Source organism: Sebastes umbrosus, chromosome 4 (assembly GCF_015220745.1).
Source record: "Sebastes umbrosus isolate fSebUmb1 chromosome 4, fSebUmb1.pri, whole genome shotgun sequence".
NCBI classification, from domain to species: domain Eukaryota; kingdom Metazoa; phylum Chordata; class Actinopteri; order Perciformes; family Sebastidae; genus Sebastes; species Sebastes umbrosus.
In genome coordinates, this window is record NC_051272.1 from 25512296 (window position 1) to 25526886 (window position 14591).

Sequence of the window (14591 nt, forward strand, 5' to 3'; positions counted from 1 at the left end):
GGTAAAAGTGGTAATATTTAGAGAATAAAGTCATAACTTAACGAGAAAAAAAGTCGTAACATTACGAGAATAAAGTCAAAACTTTACGAGAAAAATAGTCATAACATTACGAGAATAAAGTCATAACTTTACGAGAAAAATAGTCATAATATTATGAGAATAAAGTCATAACTTTACGAGAAAAAACTCGTAATATCGTGACAATAAAGTCATACCCTTACGAGAATAAAGTCAAAACTTTACGAGAACAAAGTCAAAACTTTACAAGAAAAAAATATAACAACGTAAAATTACTACTTTATAAACTTCTGACTTTATTCTCATAATACTATGACTTTTTTCTCGAAATCTCAGATTTATTTATTTTTCCTCAATGTGGCCCTAATACTATTCGAGGTCAAAGCTTAACCATAACAATCTCTGAGAGTTTCCTCATGTTGTTGGTAGACACTAACCTGTTAAGTCCCAGACAGTACAATCTGTATCTCTCTCGACTACATCTGCTCTCGATGACTTGTGACTTGATTGCTGAAGTCTTGTCACCGGATGTATCACTCTGTAATCCAGACCTCGTGATCACCACTGTGTTGACTGATATCATCATCAAGAGCTTCACACTGTGGTAAATCTGATCAGAGGAGACTTTAAAAAGCAAACCCAGAGAGACTTCACACACACACGCGCACACACCTCAGAGAGCTGACCATGTGCGCTCTGCTATGAGACATCCTGCTCCATGGCGGCTTGGCACCGGATCACCAGCCTCTCTGCGCTGCTGCAGATCGGTCTGTTGTTGTTGTTGTTGTCGGCTCGGAGCAGCCAGAAACCGACGGAGGAGACATGCCAGTCCTGTGGGCCCCAGAGACCCCCCGTGGTCCTCAGTAAGTGTTTTCTGCTCTTTAGTCTTGTTTTTCTGTCTGTTATGCAACTTGTTTGCCACCAGCTCATCAACAGCTAGCTACAGTAGACGACATTCAAGACACGCCAAACTCCATCCAAAATATAGCAAATTTAACAAATCCTTGCATATTTCGAACACGTTATATAACCCTTAAAGTAAATCTCAACGCTTTTCAAATTATAACTACTATTTACGCAATTCGGCTAGAAAATATTCATCAAAGTTGCTCATACGTCGTTTATATTTCAACTTTTGTACATGTTTGGCCTGTCGGTCTTCGTCCACCTACACACTCAGCCATTCGTCGTAGAGAGTAGGCGTTGACGAGGTTGTATGTCGATTTTTATTTGAATAAATGCAATTTTGAGTATTATTTTTGTGCCGAATAGAAAGCGGGTTCCCAACAATTCCGAAAATGTATTTGGCCATCACTTGTTGAGGATGTAATCTCGTTTACAAGGAAGGCGTCTTTAAATTGCTGTATTTCTAAAAGGATTTGGTTGGGCATCGTCAAGGAAAGGAACTCGATGATTATCAGAAAAAAAAAAATGCCCTCATTACCACACTAATGTTGACATGTATTTGCGAAATTAGTAAATATGATATTATAAAGGTTTATCTTCTGTTCAGTGAGAGCTGTATGTGTGTGTGATTGAGTAAGATTGATTGTTTACAGTCAGAGCAGCAGCTGATCACATGACTGAGTAACAGAGTGACTCTCCAGCTCTGCAGCCAATCATCTTCCCAGGATACTGAGACAAGACTTTGTCTAATCATAAAATAATAATGTAAATTGCAATCCATAATCCAGGCTAAGAGCTAGAACAACATCCATTACCAGTTTCAATAACAGCAATTGCTCTTCTTCTTCCACTCCACTATTGAAAGGGTCTTGGGTTTAGATGAATCTTATCTGTGATTGGCCAATATACAACCACATCCTCTGTCTGTCTACATGAGTGAGTCCCTAAATTATTAAACATAAGTGCTGCTATTACAAACCAAGTTCCTGCAGATTGCATAACATTGTGTAAGATAATGGATTGGTGTTATAGCACACACATTAATGTTGCATTAGAAAAACGTGTTTCCTTTCTTTCCATCTGTCTTTAGCCAGATACGACTGACTGTCCTGTGATTTATATTACTGATAGTACAGTAGGTGCAAACTGCCATTGAACAAACCTTTGAGTGACTATTTGGTACTCAAATTCATTCCTACAAACAACTACAACCAGTAAAATATTAGGCTACAGTTATAGACGCAAGCCTGTGTGGGGCTTCTGTAATTCTGTGTTTTGCACCCAGAAGGGCCCCTTCGACTATATACTAATAGCTGAAAGAGGCTAAACACCGACCCTTTAGTCAGTGGGGGGGGAAAAAGTTTATTTAAATTTTTTTTTTTTTATTTAGAACAGTGCTTCCCAGCCTGGGGTCTGGGCCCCCATTAGGGGGCGCCAAAGATCACAGGGTGTTGTCAAAATCAGATTTTCGCACTTGTAAAACTAAAACCATAATAACACACTTACTTGATAAAGATTAGACTCCACTAATATTATTAGTATTAGACTATTTTCAGAATTAGATTCCAGTGGTAGCTACGTAGGATTGCTTCCGGCTCGTGTGAAAAAATATTCAAGAACATGTTTTTATCTAACAAAATATTCTGCCTCAGTCCATATGTTGGCGTCTAGCCTTTCAAAAACTACATTTTCACTGCGGTCAAAAAAGGAATTTGCTCTCCCGCTTGCTGCACACAACGGGAGGCATGCATCTGTTTTAACGGGGCTGTCTAGCAGCAATCACCTTATTCAAATTAAAGATTTTGTTCGAGGATTTGTAATTTGTTTTTGACTCATTGCTAATGTGGCTCGTTGCAGTTCCGGGGGATCTGGGAAACCAGTTGGAGGCAAAGCTAGATAAACCCAGTGTGGTCCATTACATCTGCTACAAGAAGACGGACACCTTCTTCACTCTGTGGCTCAACCTGGAGCTGCTGGTCCCTGTAGCCATAGACTGTTGGATAGACAACATAAGGTATGACATGGCTCTCTCTGTTCACATTCAAACATCAGTAAAGTACTGTTTGTCAGTCGGTGATGGATTTATCCACCTCACCAAATGCTCTCTTGTAAAAGGTTTGTTGATGTCCTGTTTTCACAGTTCTATGGCATCAGAACAGAGAAATCTGATGCTTTTCTCAGCTTTTATCTCTATTTTATTATGTGATGCTCAGTGTGGTATTTGTCTGTGGTAAAGGTGACCAAAGAGGTTCTCCTTTGCTGTTTTTGCGGGGGATGCTAGATTTTGGTAAAAACATGCTGTGGTGCAAATTCCAAAAGTGCAAATCCATGGAAATGCTGTCAATAGGATAAGGGAGTGGGTAGATGGGATCGATGAACTGGTTGACTTTGTGTGAACGGTTATCAACCTACATCAGAAAAACTCACCTTTGAACCCTCGGTTTGTCAACAAGGTATGGAACGAAAGGGGGATGAGATAGCGTTCCTTTAATGCCTCCAACAGCAATCTGAAAAAGACTTACAGGTCAGAGGTTGAGTGATCCTTTTAGCCATTCAACTTATCTAATTACACGGCTGTGTTGAATACTCGATTCTGATTGGTTAATCACATCGCTCTGCGATCTGTAATTTCTCTATAACAGACCGTTGCTATGTATAGCAGACCGTTGCTATGGGCACAGCTCTGATGTCAGACTCTGGCGTACCGTTTTTTTCTCAAAATATTGATTTCTGAAGTAAGTAGCCGTGTAATAAGCAGGATAATGTACAGCTAGCGGGTCATCGTTGTGAAAGAATCCCCTTCAGGGCAATGAGAGACCCCGACGCGCAACAATGACCGGCTCGCTGTACATTATCCCTTACGTGTCATATTTTTTGTTAGTACCTCACTGGAATAAAATACTGTAATTTTCTGAAAATAGATGTTTATATAGCCCCGTTTTGACCAAAGGAACATTCCTGGAACTAAGAACCTTTTGAAGAACTCATTGCGGTTCGACCGCAGGGACCAGGGTCTAAATTAAGTTTGGGGGACATTTTTCCAGGGCCTTTTTACCCCCCAAAAAAGCCTTGGTCGGGGGTAGTACCTTCTGAAAGTACCAGGACTTTCGGGAAGGAGTTTGTAGGGATGACTGTCGCTGAATGGTGAAACACACACACAGCACTGCTGCTTTACTTTTTTAAGAGGCTGTAGCTGATTGTTTCACGGCGTTTAAGTTCTAAAGCACAAATAAATAACCATCAAACACTCAACAGATGATCCACTGTGGAGACAGAAGCTCTTAGTTTCATTTTCCTCCTCTGCATTTCATACAGTACATCCAACGAGCACGAATATTTTTTTCCAGCATATTTTTTAGATGAAACAGCGGAGACACTGAACTGCAGTTTTCAGAGTGCGTTTACTGACGTGACCACCAGCAGCCCTCATCACATTATCATGTTGCTTTTTCATACATCAGCAGACTAATCTTCCTAATCTTCGCAGGTCTTTAGACCGCGGTGGAAACGCAGACGACAGAGGGCTGAAGGAACCTTTTAGTTTCTTGATTATTTTTTGTTTATTCATTTAGACATGAGAACTGTGAGCTACAATATCTCAAAATTAGAAATTTGTTGTGATGCAATAAAATCGAGACATTTTGGAATAATGTTGAATTATCGCTCTGGATCCCTCGTGGTTTTACTTATCCAGGCTAACATGATATTAGCCAGATAAAATGACTGTTAGCTCTCATCTATGTGACTCTAAACTTCCAACTTCTTAAACTGCATTTAGAGGATTGATTGGTTTATCTTGGACTAAGTTGTCTTAGCTAACGACGTGCTCTTATTGTGAAATGAAAGCAACATGAGTAGATAACTCGTATAACTGGCTGACCATATGATTACACTCGCATGACCGGCTCGCACGGCATTGTGGCCACAAACATGTTTTTTGCAGATGCACAATAGAGCTCAGGAGCCACCCTAACCTCAGGGCAGTATAAAACCAGAGATTAGATTGAATGAGCATTTTTCAGCAAATTGAATTCTTTCAACTTTGCTGAATAGTCCACAAGTGACGTTTACATGATCATGGCGTTCCTGTAGAGCATGACAGGAACGCTCACGTAGATCATTGGTTTACATAGAACAGGAACGCCCTCCAGTAGCTGCTGACTTCTTTTTTGCCCAGTAACTTTATTGTCCTGTTCATGTCGGTCAAATCAGTGCACATGCATTCGGTCTAAGTACAATTTAACTCACTTTTGTCTTCGTTTGCACTGTTAGCACCGTTAGCTCATGTATGTATTAAGAGAACTGGATACAGCGTTGGAGGCAGGGCCCCGTTCATTCCTATGAAAGTTGCTCAGTGGCGCATGATGCCAAAATGGCTCGACTTCCATCTGGAAAAGTACCTGGATCTTCCGGCGATCTTCCGCATCCATTTGGCGGATCGGACATGCGCAGTAGGGTCCGCTCTGTCATATGACTCGGTCACATGACTCGGTCACAGGGTCCCAACTATTCAGCTATTAGCGCATTTTACAACTTTTAGGACCTAATGAATTAAATAAAGGCTATTAGAGCTTGATTTACCTAAAAAAAGATCAGTTACAGACGTCTCTTTCCCAATGTAAGTCTATGGGAAATGTCTTTTTGGGCCGAATGGCATCATGTGACGGACACAGGAGTTGTAGTACCACCGTCTGGCCACTACGAAAGTTGGCATCAACGACCGGCGCTCTTCCTTGGGGCTTGCGTTAGCTGTGCCGGCTCAGCCGTCGTCGTGTTGAGAGCCGTGCAGAGGCAATAGATTTGCTCTGAATTTTGTATTGATCACCTGTTAATACTTTCTGGTAAATAAGGGTGGAACTCAGAAATTGAAATAATGTTAATTAGAATTTGCTCTATTTTAGGAAATAGCAAAGATCCAGTTTGAGTGCGCATCCAGCAACAACAGATTTATAGCTTTCGAAAACATCGCATGTCATTGTGGTTTGAAAATATGTTCACTTCTGCTTGTAAAACCCAGACGTCTTCTCTCACACGTGCATGGAAGTTTCAGAGCTGGGGAAGTTGTTGTCACACACAACTCACACGGTGGTGGGAGGATGGAGATTTAAAATGGGAAGTGTTTCTGATGCCTCATAGTAGGATGTATTCGTGTGTGTGGTTCACCACAGATGCAGAACTGACACTGATCTAATTCTCCTTGTGACAATTTGTGTGTGTGTGTGTGTGTGTGTGTGTGTGTGTGTGTGTGTGTGTGTTCGTGTGCAGGCTGATTTACAACAAGACCACCCACCTCTCCTCGTCCCCGCCGGGTGTGAACATCAGTGTCCCGGGGTTCGGACAGACGTATTCAGTGGAGTATCTGGACCCCAGCAAACGTAGTGTGGGTGAGTTAAAGGCCCAAAACCACACAGTTCTTTAGAGAAGTGACAACTGGGCAAAATGTCTTCACTCTCAAGGTCTAAATGGGTCCTCACAAAGATACACCAACAGGAATCCGATTATTACTTTTGTCACTGCTCATGTGTTGGGTATGAGACTGAAATGTGTGATTTATTTTATTCTTATCTTGTTTGTGTGTGTCTGTCTCCTAGGCATGTATTTCTTCACTATAGTGCAGGCGATGGAAGAGTGGGGCTACACCAGAGATGATGATGTCAGAGGAGCTCCCTATGATTGGAGGAAAGCCCCGAGTAAGCAACCGTGCACACACACACACTTACATTCATCCCCTGAGCTGTTATTCTATCCCTGAATGATGAGCCCTCACCTGTAAAACCCCAAATAAACGGTTTCGTTCTTACGGTTTTCATCACTACAGAGAAATGGATGCGATGCATTTTCTGTGTTTTTATTTAGCATTAAAAGGGACAGTTCACCCCAAAATTAAAAAAACATATTTTTCCCTCTTACCTGTAGAGCAATTTATCAGTCTAGTTTGTTTTGGTGTGAGTTGCAGATTCCTTGAGATATCAGACATAAAGATGTCTGCCTTCTCTACAATGTAATGGAATTAGATGGCACACAGCTTGTGGTGCTCAAAACGGCAAAAACATACATTTGAAAAGCTCAACCGCAATGTTTCATCCCAGAAATCGTGACCCGGTTAATCAAGATAATCCACACACCTGGTTGTGAGCAGTTTCATGTAGGAACTACATGATGCATGCTTCCTTCTGTGTGGTGATCTGGTTGGCAGCTGTAGAGAGAAAACAGTGTGACACCGATATCAGAGGAGATGCATGATGCAGTGTGATAATAAATTACACCAAAACGTTAAAAAGAACCAATAGGTCTTTAATAAGTTAGCGCCGGTGCCTGTTTAGTACCGGGTTTCGGTACCCATCCCTAGGCGCAACATGAGTAAACAAAAAAATAAACAGTGTTCTTGCCAGTCATGGAAGTTATGGGCTTTTATTTTGAAAGGGGTATGCTACGAAGTGAAATAGATATACATAACCATGGGTAGTGTAGGAATTTTCCCCATCAGGCCACATATTTCAACCTGTCCACTCCCTTTAGAGCCTTAACCAGGAAGGAATCAAACGTTAAGTCTTGGAAGCGCTCCAACCTAATAATGGAAATACAGGGACTTTCACAGCAGGGCCAGTTGGGGAACGTTGGTTATTAATTTTCTCTGTTGTTCTTTTGTCCTCCATCAGATGAGAATAAAGAGTATTTCCTGGCGCTGCAGCAGATGATTGAAGAGATGTCGGCGAAGGCCGGTGGGCCCGTGGTGCTCATCGCTCACAGCATGGGCAACATGTACACGTTGTACTTCCTCAACCAGCAGCCACAGGCCTGGAAAGACAAATACATCAAAGCGTTCATCTCTCTGGGACCGCCGTGGGGGGGGGTGGCCAAGACCCTCCGCGTTATCACCTCTGGTAAGAGATGGAACCGGTGTTATTGAAACAGTTTTCGTGTACTTATGAAGGGGGTCTGATCCTGCGTTATGTTTTGTAGTATAGAACTGTTCTCTTCCTGCCGTCCTTTCCGTCAGGAAAAGTCCAGAAGCATTCACGAGGTCTTTCTTGGATAAATAGTCTCTGTGCCTGTGTAACACCATGAGATTGGTTCTTACAAAATATGTCTAAAATACGTTTTGCTGCTGGCCCCCTCCACAGCAGTACATTGCTTTGCTCCCGTGCTGGTACTCCTGTCTGTTTCTCAAAGCTGGGGGCGTGCCGACCGTCATCTACTGTATGAGAAACACACTAACTATGGATAAATACCTCATACAACCCCACTTCAAAAAAATCTGAACTATCCCTTTAAGTAAGCTCACTACACCACTACACGTGAAACCCAACTTGCACTTTGAAGGCAACCTATTGCTCTTGCGTCAAAGCTTGGTAGCACTGGCCTGGAGCTTAAACAAGAGACTAATCTCCCATCCCCTCTGATTAAGACATCATAGATATGTTTTATTTGTCCAAATAAATATCTGCTGTCTGATGTGGTCAATGCTGGGAAACAAAATCTGAGCGAAATCCAACAGTTGTTTCTGACCAGCTGTGGGCAAACAGCCCCCTGAGACCCACTCGCTAATGCCAGTTAAATGTGCTTCAAAGATGCCTTTTCAACCTTTAGTCTATTGGTATTTTACCATTAAAGATCTCTTGAGAATGTCATGTTACTTCTTAACTGGGCAGGGAAGTCCCTCAAATTTTCAAACATTGAGCCATCAAAGTAGGAAGTTGACAAGTGCCGTTTTGCTTGTGATAGGAGCAGACTGTGTAATAATGTGTAGCAACTGCTCTCATCCACCCCTTTGTTCCTCTATTATTATATTACTACAGAACTGCTGGTAAATGTTTTACAACTCGATCCTACCTGTAACCCTGACAATACTGTGCAATACGTTACATTGTATGTTTATGTCATGTGTTTCAGGTGTGTCTCTCAGGACATGAGTAGTGTTTTATTTTAGAGAAGCCGCACAATGAAACTGTCCTGGTTGGTTCTGGAAAACTCTCAGCACAGTTTCAGTTCTGTCACTGGTTTCTTTTCTCTACCTACAGGTGATAATAACCGCATCCCAGTGATCAGCCCGGTGAGGATTCGCTACCAACAACGTACTGCTGTGTCCACCTCCTGGCTGCTCCCCTATGCCCACTCCTGGCCCAAAGATCAGGTCTGTGTCTGTGTCTGTGTGTGTCTGTGTGTGTGTCTGTGTGTGTGTGTGTGTGTGTGTGTGTGTGTGTGTGTGTGTGTGTGTGTGTGTGTGTGTGTGTGTGTGTGTGTGTGTGTGTGTGTGTGTGTGTGTGTGTGTGTGTGTGTGTGTGTGTGGTCATTTTCATTCCTGCCAGGGAGACTTCAGTTCCTTCCTGTCTTTCTTTGTCACATTTAGTTTCCGTCTTTCTCTCTCCTTTCCTTTGTTCACCTATCTTGGCTTTCCGATTGTTCAGTATGTGTCAAAAGTGGAAATTTTCAAATCAAAACCTAGCCTTAAAACTTCACTTATTACTATTTTTTTTTTTAGGGCTGTCAATCGATTAAATTATTTACCGGAATCGCGATTAATCGCATGATTGTCCATAGTTAATAGCGATTAATCATAAATGAATCACATTTTTTATCTGTTCAAAATGTACCTTAAAGGGAGATTTGTCAAATATTTAATACTCTTATCAACATGGAAGTGGGCAAATATGCTGCTTTATGCAAATATATGTATATATTTATTATTGGAAATCAATTAACAACACAAAACAATGACAAATGTTTATGCATTTAGCATAAAAAATGTGCTCAAATCATAACATGGCAAACTCAAGCACAACAGCTGTCAGTGTGCTAGTGCAGCTTTAAAACTAAGCCCACTACAACCTAAAAATTGCAAGTTGCATTAACGCGTTAAAGAAAATGGTGACATTAAAACAAATTTGTGTTAATGCATTATTATTGTGTTAACTTTGACAACCCTTTTGAACATACATCAGCGGGAGGAGAACTACCTAAAATGAAAAATGTGTTTGACGTGAACTTTGACTCTTTAGATTGGCCCTTTCCCATCCGCTAACATGGAGGAGGTGGGATTTATGACCTATATTTCAGCCAGTCACCAGGGGGCGATTGAGATGACTACACTTTTGGGGAGCTGTCATGTCATCCACCTTTATATACAGTCCAGGGTTTATATTTATATATGGACAAGGCCTATGGAAAGGAGGCTGGGTCAAGGGCATTGGGTATAACACGTGCAGTGTAACTGACGCTGCGGTGTGATTAGCTCAATTTCGGCGAGTGCATACCAGATTTCACTGTGCATGTATTATACCCCGAAACATATGTTGCGTTGATGATGCGTGACCCAGCCTCCTTTATGTAGGCCTTGCATACGGAGCGGGACCTCTTCACAGTGCTAGCCGTCATGTTTCTACAGTAGCCAAGAACAGACAAACCAAACACTGGCTCTAGATAAGACCATTCTCGTTGTTGCATTGGCCCCCGTAGTTCTCCTACACGCTCGGCAGACGGGAGAAGTTTGAGTTTGTTGCAACTTGCAACAAGGTCTCTTCACGGAATGCACTACCAGCCAACAGGCTCAGCATGTTGGAATAATACAGAAAAAACAAGCATGAATGGAGCTATCTTTTGTTCGAAGGAAACATTGAACTATCTTTGTGTGTTGTGTGAACGTAACGTGTTCTTCTTAAGTATGTGGTAGAAGAAACCAAATCAAATCATTTTTTTCTTCATCCATCACCAGGTCTTGGTGCAGACGCCCACCACCAACTACACCGTGCTGGACTACGAGCGCCTCTACTCGGACATCGGCTTTGAGGACGGCTGGCTGATGCGGCAGGACACGGAGCCGCTGGTGGCCGAGCTCACGCCCCCCGGCGTGGCCGTCCACTGCCTGTACGGCAGCGGCATCAAAACGCAGGAGGCCTTCCAGTACTCCGACAAGTTCCCAGACGTGGAACCCACAGTGGTGATGGGCGACGGGGACGGGACGGTGAACCTGCAGAGCGCCATCCAGTGCAGGCGGTGGGTGGGGAAGCAGAAACAGCCTGTGACTTTAAGAGAGCTTCCAGGTAATGAACATGTGAACATGCTGTTGAATTTCACGACCGTGTCTTACATCAAGTCTGTGCTGTGCCCGTGATGCTGGCTTTAACTGAGGCTGATGGCGGTAGCCCCCCCCCCCCCCCTACACACACACACACACACACACACTGTAATATTTAAACTGACACACACACACACACACACACACACACACACACACTCTGAACATTGACTGCCAAAATATTCCTCTGTACATGCCACATTGCTTAAGAAAAAGTATTTAAATTTTGTAGAACTGCAGGATTAAATTAATTTTATAGCTATAATCATACTACTTATGTTAATGTCAGGTTGTTTACTGTTAGGTAAGCTTCAATACAATGACTTTTATATTGCTCTCAGCTTTTAAAGAACCCGAGATTTTACCTACTAAATCCACGATATAATGATAAAGGCAGGGATATACTGTATGTGCCACTTTCCTGAGTTATTAATCAAAGTCAGATCTTTTTATTAATGTTGTGAAAACGATTTCTAAACTTCTTTGACTCTAATGTTGCTGAACGGTAGAGCACGTACTGTTTTCCTGTCTTTCTCAGTGCAACAGGTCACATGTTCCAGTGCTTGTATGTCTTCAAAAACTACTGTTTTTAATTTTTTTTGTCATATATATTGTGATCCTTTTGTTCTTTTTTGCATGAAGCCAAAGTGTAAGTCCCCGATAGTCTGAGGGCATTGTTTTTATCGTGTTGTGCATATTACATGATTCATGAGCTGAAGGACTGGAAGCATACCTCGGATATGGAAGTTCATTTTAGTCACGTTGAGGCCGCTCAAAGGCCAAACAAAAAGATGAGAAACGGTTTTAGACAAAAAAAATGTGCTTCGTTCATTGATTTTGCTCTATTCATTGATGCACCAGAGGTGCGGTTGAAAGCTCCAGAAAAAGCGAGTAAGTGGACTCCTAGTCACGATATGTTTTGTCAAACTCTTGAAAATTTGACTCAAACATTTAAATAAAGATTTGTGAAAAATACAACTTACGTCAAGGTTTAATTAATAGCTTTTTCTAGGGCTTTCGACTGCATCTCATGGTCTTCATCAGTGTTCAGTGGTTGTAGAGACAGCTCAGTTGTCCTGACCAAAGTTACATGCTTTATCTGCTGATGAACATCATGAGATGTAGGTCACTTTTTATTTTGTCAAACTCATGTTTCTGAGGTCAAGAATGAGCTTTCAAGCTCAGTTTTCAAAGAGTTTAAACTAATCAAATTTTGCTGCTGATTTTTTTTCTTCACTTTCCACTTCCTGTACAGTACATTTTTGGTGGTTCTACATATTTTATGCCCAGGTTTGGTTTGGACCAGGTGCCGAGACAGACTGAATTTACACAGGAACAAATGAGGGGCCTTTTTTTTGTTTGTTTTAAGGTAGAAATCGGACCATTTCTTCATTTGTTATTTTCTCTGCAGAGTTTAAAACCTGACTCCTTGTCCTTGTGGGCGTGAGCCAGAATCTGTCTAACCTGAGTGATTGTACTGTGCCATCCAGCCCTCTCTGGGCCAGACCAAGATGATATACCAAGTGTCATATCTGCTGTGAACTATCAGAAATGTGTGTCATAAACGTGTTGCCTTCTATATAGTAAAATATCTCAAATATTCAACCATTGACTTGTCTTTGTGTATTTAATCCCTCATACATTTTGAAATAAAAATACATTTTGTTTTTGTGCTTTAAGACAGTAGAGCCTTAAAAGGTACAGTGTGTAGGATTTGGTGGCATCTAGTGGTGTGGTTGCAGATTGCAACCAACTGAGGACCACTCCGTTCACTCCTCCCTTTCCAAGACTGCGGTAACGTGAGCCGCCGAGTGCAAAATCGTGGTAACGCCGATCATCTCACTCAGAGGCCACCCTTACCATAATAACACTACTTTAGGAGCAACGGAAGTCAGACGGCAGCTGGCGGTACCATGGTTTTGCATTCTGCTGCTCACGTTACCAGTTTCACAAGCGTGTCGGCGAACTACAGTGGCCTTCAAATAACCTAAATATGTGAAAGGCTCTCTCTAAAGCCAGTGTTTGGTTTGACCATTCTGGGCTACTGTAGAAAGATTGTGGAGCAACATGTTGGACTCCGTGAAGAGGACCCGCTCCCTATGTAGATATGAAGGGCTCATTCTAAGCTAAAGAAAACACAATTCTTAGTTTCAGGTGATTATACACTAATGAAAACATAGTTTCTGCTAATAGATCCCCTGCAAATGTTACACACTATTCCGTTAAGATTAAATTAATAGAACAGTCATTTCAAGTGTATCAAAGAGGACTTGTGCTTTTTCCCTTTTCCTTTAGAGTTATCGTTTTTTTGTTCACGCCAAAGGGAGTTACTCTCCCCACAGAAACATTGCTCCTTTTAGACCGAGAGTGAAAAGAGGAGCTGCAACACAGCCGGTATGAGAAATGTAAAGCGTTTTTTGAACATTAAAGCATGTAAACATGTTCTAATAGAAACCCAACATACAAGTATGCACCTGAAAATGAGCATAATAGGTCATCTTTAAGTGATGACTAATTCCCTCCTCTCTGTTCATGTCAGTGAGGTAAATGACTGCATATTGGGAAAAACTCTTGAGGTTTCAATACTGAGTCCACAACTTCCTTTCATTGAGGCGTCTGCATGTTCAGTCTGTGGTTCAGCTTCTCACACATGCGTCATCATTCTCGAAAAGCTTGTTCGGGTGACACATCAACCGTTCTGAACCCTGATCACATCTCGTAGCATTAGTCATGCAAAAATAAGTATAAAACCAGTAGCAACTTTATTTACATACAGTATTAAAATACAATAAATTGTTTTTCTTTACATTATTTTGGTCCATTGAACGTTGATTGTCTTTGTAGGAACATGCCACATATCCGTTAGCAGTTCTTAAAAGAATACAACATGTTAGGGCTGCCTCCTCCTTAGGGGATTAGTTGACCGATCGGTTGGTTTGGTCTTAGATGACTAAGATTTCTTTACTTGATTAGTCATTTTTAATGTTTTTCTCTGCTGAATAATTTATTTCTAAGAGCCCATCTCTGGTAAACATAAGATTTAAAGTGGTGCATTTGTGTTATTCTATGTGGAGAAAATCTGTTTTACGTGACAAAATCGTCGACAAAACACTATGAGTATTAGTCGACTATGAATTTCTTTGGTCTCGGACAGCCCTACAACATATCGTCACTGCTCCACTAAATGCGTATGTGTTTAGCTCATTTCTGTGGGTCAGAAGAACACCGCTGTAAAGGGTGACTGGTTAGGGTATACATGTGTCATATTTTAGGCCTCCAGAGTGAAGCAGAAAGTCTTGTTTCCCGTCCTGCAGCGCAGCTCCACGCAGTCCAACCTCAGTAGAAATGGTCCTTCTTCGTGGTCATCAATCAGACTCTAACAGTCAAAAAAAAAAACAGAGACATATGAGTAGTAGTCAGCCGGTAAATTATGTGCAAGTCATTCAGTCCAAACTCCTGTAACTCCTCTATACCCGACATTATCTCAGCTGCTGTCAGAATGGTCAGAAGTGTTCAACACAATACAAAAAAACAATAGATTGCTGTATGATTATTTTTTTTTCTGATGAGAGGAAAAAAACAAGAGCCTGTT

At 41.6% G+C, this 14591-nt stretch overlaps 2 protein-coding genes across 2 annotated transcripts in view; one reads left to right on the forward strand and one right to left on the reverse strand.

Annotated features, from left to right (window-relative positions):
* Positions 1-543: 543 nt before the first annotated feature.
* pla2g15 (phospholipase A2, group XV) lies at positions 544-12607 on the forward strand. Its single transcript, XM_037767907.1, has 7 exons — positions 544-881; positions 2782-2938; positions 6190-6308; positions 6516-6614; positions 7584-7808; positions 8946-9058; positions 10637-12607. Exons 1-7 carry the CDS (start codon positions 737-739, stop codon positions 11033-11035), a joined length of 1257 nt encoding a protein of 418 aa, XP_037623835.1. The 5' UTR covers positions 544-736; the 3' UTR covers positions 11036-12607.
* A 1131-nt stretch (positions 12608-13738) lies between these two features.
* The window catches only part of usb1 (U6 snRNA biogenesis 1), a 28134-nt gene continuing 27281 nt past the window's right edge, over positions 13739-14591 (reverse strand). The window contains exon 9 of the mRNA XM_037767916.1: positions 13739-14375. Within this exon, the coding sequence (XP_037623844.1) occupies positions 14268-14375 (108 nt within the window). The 3' untranslated portion in view covers positions 13739-14267. The remainder of the gene's footprint in view (positions 14376-14591) is intronic.

Excerpts from the sequence above, each read along its gene's own strand:
- pla2g15 (XM_037767907.1), top strand. The coding sequence starts at position 737 with ATGGCGGCTTGGCACCGGATCACCAGCCTCTCTGCGCTGCTGCAGATC. Across the intron at positions 882-2,781 it reads GAGACCCCCCGTGGTCCTCA|TTCCGGGGGATCTGGGAAAC; the intron begins GTAAGTGTTTTC and ends GGCTCGTTGCAG. Across the intron at positions 7,809-8,945 it reads CCTCCGCGTTATCACCTCTG|GTGATAATAACCGCATCCCA; the intron begins GTAAGAGATGGA and ends CTCTACCTACAG.